Source organism: Garra rufa, chromosome 5, assembly GCF_049309525.1.
Source record: "Garra rufa chromosome 5, GarRuf1.0, whole genome shotgun sequence".
In the NCBI taxonomy this organism is placed as follows: domain Eukaryota; kingdom Metazoa; phylum Chordata; class Actinopteri; order Cypriniformes; family Cyprinidae; genus Garra; species Garra rufa.
In genome coordinates, this window is record NC_133365.1 from 19984291 (window position 1) to 19996293 (window position 12003).

Below are 12003 nucleotides of genomic sequence, written 5' to 3' on the forward strand. Positions count from 1 at the left end.
AAAAAAAAAAAAAAACGGTATCAAGTGGAGTGAAACGGGTGAAATCCACAGAATATGAGATAAAATGTATTATGCCTTTGGATGTCAGATTTGGAATGCAAATCATTTTTATAGAATACTGTCATCAAAGACGCCATTTGAAGCAAAACGCAGACATTTAAATGGACGGACTAATGGATGAAACCTGCTATGATTACTCCATTTTTAAAGCATGAATTTGATTTAAACAATAGGTATACATAATATTCACATATGCAGTTTATAGGGAACATACATTAGCCCTACAGTTACAGCATGAAATACTATTTAAATATATAACATTTTACATTTACCTATTTTATCTTACAATTTAGACTTTTTTACAAGTTTATAGCTCATATTTTGGACTTTATAACTCGATTTAACTCTATAGCGAGTTTGTCAATTCTGAGGAAAAAAAGCCAGAAGTGTGGGATATAAACATATGATTTTCTGCCACCAGATAGGCTCCGCCCACAAAAACATCATCACTGTTTGCAAACATCGAATTGGTCCACATATAGTGGACATACATGTATCTTGTGCAGCTTCTGAAGGGCACTACTAAATGAAAAAAAATATGATATTTAGGCAAAATAAGAAAAATGTACACATCTTCATTCTGTGCAGAGGTTTAGACCCCTGGCTCCTAATGCATTGTGTTTCCTTCTGAAGCATCAATGAGTGTTTGAACCTTCTGTAATAGTTGCATATGAGTCCCTCAGTTTCCTCAGTGTGAAAAGATGGATTTCAAAATCATACAGTCATTGTTGGAAATGGTTCAAATACGCAAAAATGCTGAAAAATCTAAGAATTAGTGGGACCTGAAGGATTTTTCTGAGGAACAGCCAGCAGTTTAACAGTTCAGGACAAACAAGGGAATCATGAACAACTATTAGTTAAAAAAAAAAAAAAAACAGCTGTGGATCATTAGGGTAACCACTAGTGGTGGGCCGTTATCGGCGTTAACGTGCTGCGTTAACGTGAGACTCATATCGCGCGATAAAAAAAATATCGCCGTTAATCTATTCTCAAAGTTGGGTTGGGAGCTGGGTCTAAACTACGCAAGATATGATGACTTTCACCTTGATATTTTAGGGCGGATGACGTATATCTAGTTGAATTGCACTGTAGGGGGCGAGAACAAGTCTTCAACTTCTGTGAAATTACCACATCAAATGAGACGTGCAAACATGGATGCAGTTATGAAGCCGCTTCAGGGCAGGTGCGTGCGTTGCTAGACCCTTTTTACTGGGGCACGTGCCCCAGTGAAAATCTGCTGTGCCCCAATAAAATCTCAAATTTGAGTTATAATTTACTTTGATAATCCCGAAATAAAGACATTAAACTATATGCAACAACTGAATTGATGCTTCTAAAAGCAACGCAGTTTATTGGAAGACTATGCACGCAGATAGGCTATCCATACCCGCGCGCCTGTGTATTTTACGGGAACGCGCACGTCGTACAGCCTTTTGCGCAGAAGTACTTGGTTACACAAGTTTGTATAGTTAATTGTGTTGTAAATGCAATTGTCAAGCAGTTTGTAATGCATTTTGGAAACAGGAGATGAGCGCCTGGTCTAATGCGCCACCTGGCTTGAGAAACCCGTTCTCAAAGACTTACTTTTAGTCATTATTTGGGTAGCACATATTCTGAATGCCTTCAGCAGAATTCAAATTAGCCATTTTAATCTAGATTAATCTAGATTAATTTCAAGATTTAATCTAGATTAATCTAGATTAAAAAAATTAATCTATGCCCACCACTAGTATCCACACAGTGTTAAGAACAGTGTTAAACTTTTGAATAGGGCCATTTTTATTAATAAATTTATTATAAATTATTTTCTCCTGTGGACTATATGTAAACGTCTTTTATGTGAAATATTCAGGTCAGTACTAAATAAAAAATAACATGCATTTTGAATGATCCCTCTTATTTTGGTAGAATAAAGAACATTTTGCAGATTCTGCAAGGTGTATGTAAACTGTATGTATATTCTTCAAGGACTAAAATCCATCTTTAAGTTAATTATAAACTAGTAAGATAATTAATAACACTAATGCAGCTAACTGCCACATAAAACAAGATCAGAATTAGTTCCACCTGAATTCACTCGAATAATTTTTCATTTCACTGAATCGTACACAAGAAATAATACTTGAGCAGAAATTCCTACTTCAAGGGTTATCTGGTTATTTCTTATCTATGTACCCAAGAAAGTAAAAACCATTCAACAAAAAAAACTAAACCACCTACATATATGCCTAAATATAAAAGACTAAACCAAGCTAGTTTCTTGGAAACTAAACGTAGACAATAATAATAAAAAAGTGGAATTACATCACTTGGAAACTGTAATATTTCTTGTATGATGTCTCATAAAACCCAGCTCATATTGAGAGGGATTTAACAGAAATCCAATAACACCACAAAATTTTTACAAGTAGCTGCATTTTCCACCAATGAAACGCTGCTTCAGCAGAGCCTTTTAAGCTATGTGTTATTAAATAAAGCCCAATCATAAAGCCGATAGCGTGGATGCTGAATTGATTCGATTTTCTGTGAATAAGCAGAAGACTCCAGTATGCGAGAAAAGCTCATTTGAGGCGATTTTTCAAAACACCACTAAACTCTGATTGATCAAATTAATGAGGTAAACATTGTGCACGCATGTGTGCGCCATATGAAAAATGCAATGAAACTATTCATGCATTTCTAAAGACCTTGAATGTCCAAACTTTATGATTACTGGCATTTTTCACCGCTGATAAATTTTAGCAGAGCTTTTTGAGCTCCGAGTTTTGCAGACAGCCTTCGCCACTATTGCCAAATCAATTACATTTGCTATGAACAAGCAGATGATCATGTCTCATTGTAGCAACAAAAGCCCATTAAAAGCTATTTTTCAAAACCCTATTAAATCGTCTGATTGATTAAATAATGAAGAATAAATGTTTGCATCCCTCTGTGTGATTTTGTGCATCATGCACTCATGCAATCAAACCCATTTGAGCAATCAGACTCTTTAAAATGGATCTTTATTTCCAGCGGAGTTCAGGTCAAGTTTAGCCAATTCAGCAGGAAAATTCAGTTCAAGTTCAGCCCGAGCACACGCTGAAATAAATATCGATCAGCTGCGAGCCTCTGAAAGAATCTGCAATAGCACTCAGTGCTGCTGCCTACAGCAATTCATGCTGAAGCTGTTAAATAAGACCACCGTAAATGCAGTCATGTCTTACCTGTGGGCTCAGGCTGGGTCTGAAGGTCATGCTGGTGGAGGATGGGCCGCTCATGGAGGGATGGCCCATGGGCGAGCTGATGATGGGGTATGGCGAAGGCAAGCCGTTGATGGGCGAGCTGAGGGTGCTGATGGGTGAGTGCAACTGACCCGGGCTGGAGCTCATGGCGGATGGGCTGAGCAGGGGTGGGTGGAGAGGATGGTTACTGATGCCTCGGTGACCCACGGAGGAGCTCAGAGGAGACGACGAGAGCTGACCGGAGGAGTCTGCATGACGGCGAGAGGAAAAAAAGAGTTAACGCACACAGGAAATTTCAGGAATATTTTGCTTTGTGAGGTAAACAATGGCATTGTGTTTTTGTACTGTGTTTTCACAGAGCTGCTGAATGGATGAATAATGTGGAAATAAGTTTAAAGAATGTGAACAGAATGTACAAATACCTGTTCATTTTAAAAGCTCTTATCACGAATGGACAAATTTCCCTTAAACTTTTGGAATAAAAGAGTTGGATGCACATTGTAAGCATTTCTTCCACTCTACAAACTTCCACTCTAGTCCAAAAAGACCACATAATGAAACTAAACTGCAAAGATGATTTTTTTAACTGCTCGGCAAGAAAAAATGTCTGTTCAATTCAAGGGGTCAAAGTATGGGAGCCCGTTTCCACAACTGAATAAAAAAATTCAAAAGGGCCAGTTTTACTAAACAGGCCAAATTAGAGTGTTAGAGCACAAATCATAAAAGCATCGATGGTATGGGAATTTTTTTTTTGTGATTTACTAACAATGCGCATATTAAAGACTTACAGACTTACAAAAAAATATATTTTAATAAATTTTTCTTATGAACTTTCTATTCACCAAAAAAATGAATGAAAAATTTTAAGCAGCACAACTGTTTTCAACTTTGATATAAGTGTTTGTGTGTGTGCTCTTCCAAATGCTCATATATACGGTGCAGTCAGTTGTTTTGTTGACACTGTCTGCTCTGATAACACAGTGGACTTCAGCCACAACTTGCCTTCTCTTTACAGAGACAGTAAACACATGCTGAGAAAACACAGAGGGCTTAATTACTCATCCTTGTTTTCCCCCCACAGCTACAAGACCTTGAGTGAAATGAAAACAATATCAATCTTCCTATACAAACATGTAGCAACACATCTCAGAAAAAGGCCAATGTTCAAGTGTCACAGCAAATATTGTATTGAAACATCATCGTCAAGTCAGTTTATTTTCTCACTCTTTGTATTGTGAAACTTTCTGAAGGCCATCAGTCACTCAGCGTGCTTCTATAGAAAAAGAAAGTCGGTAATATGATTTTTATTCCTGTCTATTGAAAAAGCATAAACACAATCAGGTTATTCTATTAAAATCAGCCAGGTTCTTTTATATCACATGTCCTAACAAGTTCAGAGAAAAGTAATATATTTCTGCTAAAATGGAAACTACTGTGTGAGAAAAAAAAACACTGCTCAACAGAACATTATGTTTCATATACAGCTGTCCGAAGCATTGAGCCAAGGGGATTTTGTAACTGTGGGTGGAGCTACCTGTTATTTTTTTCAAGAAATTGAAAAATAAATTTTCCTATGAGTGATCATGCCTGGTTAGAACATGGAGTGCAGTTGTTACCTTAAGAGATAAAAAAAAAAAGATAAATAAAGTTTACAGTGAGTTTACGATCTTATGTGTTTGGAATGACATTAGGGTGAACAAAACAAAACTTTCTGTGAACCATAAACTAACGTTCTGGGAATGTAAGAATAACATTCTACAAACCAAGAATTAACGTTCTAAGAACATTCTACAAACCAAAAACTAATGTTCTGGAAATGTTAAAAAAAACGTTCCTAGCCAACCGAAAACCATTAAAAAAATGTTCTGGAAACGTTATAATAACGTTAGTAGGACATTAGAATAACGTTCTAAAAACCAAAAAACTAACTTTCTGGGAACCATAAACTAACGTTCTGGGAATGTTAGAATAATGTTAGAATAACGTTCTACAAACCAAAAATTAATGCTCTGGAAATGTTTTACAAACCAAAAACTAACATTCTGGGAACGTTATAATAATGTTAGGGGGATTTTAGAATAACGTTCTAAAAACCAAAAAATAACTTTCTGGGAACCATAAACTAACATTCTCGAAATGTTAGATTTATTTTAGAATAACATTCTGCAAACCAAAAATAAACATTCTGGGAACGTTCTACAAACCAAAAACCAACAATCTGGTAAAGTTAAAAAAAAACTCTCCTGGCTAACCGAAAGCCATAAAAAAATAACATTCTGGGAACCAAAAATTGTTAGCTGGGTATCAGTGTGTAGTTAGAACACTTGCTGCACTGTAAAAAGTTTTCACCAGATTCAAATTAAAAACCTAAGTTCAGCAGCTGCCTTAAGTTTTTAAGTTAAATCAGCTTAAAACTACAAGTCATTTTAACTTATTACAATAAAAATGAGTTGATATAACTTGTGAGTTTAAATGACTTAAGTTGATTTAACTTACAATCTTAAGGCATCTGCTAAACTTAAGTTTTTAGGTTGAAACTGGTGAAAACTTTTTACAGTGTGTATTGATACAGAATTCAAGAATGTGTGATCATGTGCATGTATACTTATTTTACAGTGAGTATTTTTATAATATTAGTTTGACTGTTTTGTTTTTGTTTTTCACTCAAATGTAAAATAATAAAGCTGTTTTGGCATTTACAACAGACTTCATTTGTTTTAAATATTCTTATTTTTGGTTTGCATCCACCAAGTTCTAAATACAAGGAGAACTTTTCATTTGAAAAACTGATTCTGATTCTGTTACTATGATATACAATTACTCCTAGGAAAGATTTAAAGGGTAGTTAAAGGGATAGTTCATCCAAAAATTATATTTCTGTCATCATTTACATTCCTTATGTCTTTCCAAACCTGTAAAACATTCTTTCTTGTTTGTTTTCCACACACAAAATATATTTTTTTAAAGAATGTTGGTAGCCAAGCAGTTTTGGTCACCATTGACTTCCATTGTCAGGAAAAAAAAAAACACTGAGATATATCTTCATTTATGATTCACAGAAAAAATCATAAAAGGTTTAGAACACATAATTTTTCATTTTTGGCTGAACTATCCCTTTAATGATGAACATAACAATGTGAAACCAGCTAGAGTAAGTTTAAGACTTGTCAGGTTGGATTTACGCCAGGAATTCTTTCCTCCAACCCACACCAGACCTGCAGTCTGTCAACAGCATTTCTCTCTGAGAAGACTCGAAAGTGGTGAATGGACATGTTGAATAGCACAAAAACGTATCTAAACTGAGCGGAAAGCTCACGTGCGCTCATGTTTCCTTTCAAAGATCTGGCTAAAAGCCCTCGCTGGACAGTTTCAATGGGTTTTGATCTGGTTTCCCACCCCATCTACATGACAGAGTATGAGTCTGCAACAAATGACGGCTGCAAATATGTGTCTCTGATGACACACCACACACATGAACACACCTGCTCCTCTGCCAACATATAACAACCCACGGTGCTACACAACTTGTGGGCTCAGGTACATACAGTACATTCACAGACTATTGAACATCAACACACACTGATACACACATTCCCAGAGCACTGGAAGAACATTTCAGATCATAAAGAAGGTGTGTAGGAAGATCATTAGACAGCTCAAAGTGTATTCCCCACTCTCTTGCACACACACGCACTCACACACACCACAAAACTAATTCTGAATGAGAATTTGTGCTATTCTGAGGAACAGAAAATTGTGGTTTTCTCCCTAAGATGACCACATGCTGACAGCAAGATTTGCAGCTCAAATCCTTCCTCAGGGAACTACAGCGTAAGTATGACTGGTCTACAAAATCCTTTTAAATAATTTTCTCTCAGAAACTGTTATTAAATTCTCAAATAATTAAAGAAGTGTACCGCAAGACTCAGACAAGCACTGTATATGTCCAGTTTCTCAATACACTGTTAATGTCTTTACTATCGCAGCCCTGAGTTTTGGCTCTGTTTTATTTTAATATAGACAAGCAATAGACTCTCTGTGTCAATTAAGAAAATGATTTGGTCTTATCATGTAAACACAACAATCTTGACTCGACCGCTGTATAAATACTGCCACATAAAATGTTTACACAATCGCCACAAACACCTACTCACTGAAATGTAAATCAAGGGAGGGAGATAAACAGACTAGGGGATATGGATATACCACCAGCCTAAGCAAAATGTATTTGAGCAAAACATCATTACAGTTCGCTAATGAGGCAGCGAGAAGCGGAGCAGAGGCCTGATTAGTCAGAGGATGAGGGATGATGTGAAGGCAGAGCAGAGAGTTGACTTCATCACCACACAACGCACTGATGAACCGCATAGACACACAAATGACAAGATCAGAACTTGTTACTGAATGTTATTCAAGCACAGAAAAAATTTGAATCGTTATTGGTAGTTTAACCTTCTAGATTTATTTTATTTTAAATCCAGACTAAAAATACATTGACCCCTGGTTTCATAGACAATGCTTAAGCTGTTTTAAAATTTAAGCTAGATTTATTAATTACTCATTTATAATTACTATTGTATTATTTATGTGTAATATAAAAACCTTGCATATTTTTTTTAAACTTTATTTTATTATTTATAATAATAAATGCTAATAATGGATTATTAAACAAATTTAAGCTTTTATATACACTACCGGTCAAACGTTTTTGAACAGTAAGGTTTTTAATGTATTTTAAAGAAGTCTCTTTTGCTCACCAAGCCTGAATTCATTTGATCCAAAGTACAGCAAAAACAGTATGTGTTTACTATTTAAAATAACTGCTTTGAAATCACAGGAAAAAAGATACATTTTAAAATATATTCAAATAGAAAACAGTTATTTTAAATAGCAAAAATATTTCAATTTCAAGAGACATCTTTAAAAACATTGAACATCTTACTGTTAAAAAACTTTTGAATGGTAGTGTATTTTAAAGAAAATTACATTTTTTATTGATGCGTCAATCCAGATGTATTAATAAGCTCTTTGTTGATTGGCTTGTGTGACAATGCTTCATGTGAATTTCCGCTGGATTTTCAGAAGACGCGGTGGAGGTGTATATTGTGCATTCGTGGCAATTGCGTCGTCCAATTTGCGTCATTCATGTCGCCCAACGTCTATTTGCGTCTTTGCATTGATTTTGTATGTAAAATACTTTTGCTTTTGGTGTACACATCAAACTTTACAAGCACTTTTAGGCATGTTGTTTGGTCTTAGCTCATAAAGCTAGGGACTTTAATTTTAAGTTAATAAAGTAGTCTTCTGCGGATATTAGATAATATTATTATTATTTTTAAATTTTATATTATAGTTATATATTATATAAAACATAAAGGTGTTTTAGTGTTTTTTTAGTGTTTTAGTGTTTGTTTGTAGTTGTTTTCGTAAGAAGATCTGGCAACACTGACACTTTTTCATGTCATTTGTGCAAATAAAATCATTGCGTAATGCTTTTCTCCATTTTCTGATTCAACCGAATGTGTCAAAATGGACATGTCAATAATTTCTTCGCTGATTGGCCTACACTGCAATGCATATTTTGCTTTAAGTTTACATTTTTTGACTTCGCAATATTGTGTATTTGCAGCAATCGCGTCACCCAATTCGCATTATTCGCGTCTCCTGACATGAATTCACATCTGTTTGCATCTTTGCATTGACTTTGTATGTAATCTACTTGCGCAAATAATTAAGAGTGTTTCTACTGTCTTGCTATGCAGTTATGGATGGTTGATCTGGAGTGGTTGCCAAATCTCTTTTGGCCCAAGTCAAAAAAGCCCATCTGACATCTTGGTCTATTTTTCAACGTAAGCCTATTTCACCCATTTTATCATCTGCTTGGTATCTGTATGTAATACAAAGGGTTATGTCTTTGTTTAAATCCATATTCCTACATATGAGGCCTATTATTATAAAAAAGCATGGTGATGAGTAATTATTGACTCAGTATTGTTGACAAGGTCAACTCTCGGTAACTCTACGGATGATTACGGACTGATCTCTTCAAACAGGTACAAAACAAGACACTTGAGCAAAAAGCGGGGTGAATCAGTCATAAACAAGCCAGATGAGTCTGTTTTCAATTCACTCTGAGCTTGGCAGTGCTGCAGAGTCATTTGAATATAGAGGAAGAGAGCGGTTTCGTGGCTTCCTACATTCAATCAGCACAGAGTGTTTAAATCAAACCCTCGCTAATGTGTTTAGTCTGATGCTTCCTGAGCACCTTATTTCTCCTCTCTGTTTCGTCTTCCTTCACAGACCTTCACAGATCTATACAAACACAGGCTTGTACCACACAGCACGTGTGGCCATCAGGTCCAGGAAGGACATTTAGTCGACATAATACGTATTACATGCTCATTCACACACTGTCTCTCTCTATTTCTCACTCTCACACACATAAATATTATATGCTCTCTCATATAGTCATGCACACACACATATACATAGGCTGAAAACAAGTCACCAGACTATCCAACCAACTGAAAACTAATTATACTGCCAATTTGGTGACATACTGTGGCAGTTTACACTGAAGATTCATCCGGCCATTTCAAAATCCCCAGATTGAAGGAAATATGCAGTTGTTCATAGTGGTGAGTAATGCAAAATAAGCGGTTTAGTGAATAAGAGAAAGCATAATAACTAGGCCCAATCTATATGATTCATCTCCGGCTGTCACTTTTAATGAAAACCTTGAACAAAGACAGGATAAATATTTTGAGACTGAACATTCGGGATTTCCTCTATAGGTTTAATCCCAGGTGAGACACAAAATCTTTTGAATCCATTCTTCGGGCAAATTATTTCATGACAAATGACAAGAATAGGATGACTTGCTCTGTTATTAAAAACAGATAAACAGGACCCACAATTTACAACGCTTCTCATCCTGTTCAGAGAAAAAAAAAACGAAAAATGATCTGATGATCTCTATGCATCAACATTTGCATTTTTTGTCTGGTGGTATAAACCACAGGCAGCCACTGAGATATCTGAAATATTCATGATCCTCATTCCCCCTCTGGGTTTTCTTTTGGAACGACCACCATAATGTTTCAATCTCAGTTCCAGAGAGAATTCATTTTAAACAAGCTTTTATCTCAAACTGACAGACAGAGGCTGTATATCACGTATGTGACAAAGTGGTCAGCCTAAGAATGTTTTGTGAACAAGTTCAACTGGATGCTTGATATAAATCTTACTGCTTTCATCTGATTTAGTTTCACTAAGAAATTTCATATGTGAATGACTAATAGCAATCAACATTTCAAAAGATGCCAAGTTCCCACAATAATTCCCAAGATTTTACAACTTTGTTGGCAGAGATGGTAACTTGAGTCTTGGACTCTCATATGATTCATGTTCAAGCCCAAAAACTCATTGTAGACTTGACTTCGACTCACAAGCAATTGACTTGAGACTTCACTTTTTTTTGATGTCCACAAAAACCTATAGACATAAAAAAGTTTTACAATGAGAAATTTTTTTGTATTTACGATGGCGTTTTAGTGGCATTTAAAAAAAAAAAAAAAAAAATCCTAAATTACAAGATTAAAGTTGAAATGTTTCGAGAATAAAGTCGAAATTAGGAGAATAAAGTCTAAATGTTTCGAGAATAAAATCAAAATTACAAAAATTAAATTGTAGCAATAATATAAGTTATAATATAATAGCATATATTGCGCATGCAAATGGCCTAGATTGGGAGCACTGGGAAAAGTTGCCACCGGAATTGATCTGAATATATGTGGGATTATTAGCAGAAATCCTACTATGTGTCATACTTGCAGGGACAGTATGCTTGGAAATAATATTTCACGTCTTCGATTGCATTCATTAGGCCTACCTGTAGTGCGCCAGCCACCCAATAATAGCAATAAACTTTGTGCTTCTGGTACTTTTAATATGAAACAGCTATCTCAGCTTTCAAAATCTGTCAGATTTATAACGAAATACAAACAATGTGTTTTTCTTCTTTATTTATAGTTTATAGCACAATATAAACATGAAGGAACATCAGAAGGAGTGAAAACACTTAGACTTTATTCTCATAATTTCAACTTCATTCTCGTAATTTTGACATTATTCTCGAAATAGTAAAACTTTAATCTCGTAATCCTAGATTTTGTTTATTTTTTAACGTGTATGTATTGACAGAAAGAAAAAAAACTTTATCCAGTGACCTATCTTTTTTTTACATGAACTGTTATTAAAGTACATGACAGTAAAGATTAAAATATCTACTGATTTAAGTAAACTTCACATACTTTCTTTCTAATTACATAAAGGGATAGTTAACCCAAAAATGAAAATTCTGTCATCATTTACTCACCCTCATGTCGTTCCAAACCAGTATGACTTTCTTTCCTCTGTCAAACATAAAATAAGATATTTTGATAAAAATCTCAGTGTTTTTGTTCCCCCATACAATGAAGTTTAAAGTATCTTTAGCAGATGAAAGAAAGCCATACAGGTTTGGAACGACATGAGGGTGAGTAAAGGACAGAATTTTTATTTTTAAGTGAACTATCCCATTAAATGACCAAGGAAATGCCTAAAAATGGCACATTTTAATACATGTTTGATATATGAAATTATTTATCGATCATTTAAAATCTATTGATTTATTAATCTTTATTTTTATTTATTTATTTATTTATTTATTTATTTTTAATAT

At 34.9% G+C, this 12003-nt stretch overlaps 1 protein-coding gene across 1 annotated transcript in view; it reads right to left on the reverse strand.

Annotated features, from left to right (window-relative positions):
• Positions 1-12003, reverse strand: part of rxrab (retinoid x receptor, alpha b) — an 80881-nt gene that overhangs the window by 28613 nt on the left and 40265 nt on the right. The window contains exon 3 of the mRNA XM_073839415.1: positions 3264-3529. Coding sequence (XP_073695516.1) covers positions 3264-3529 — 266 coding nt within the window. The remainder of the gene's footprint in view (positions 1-3263; positions 3530-12003) is intronic.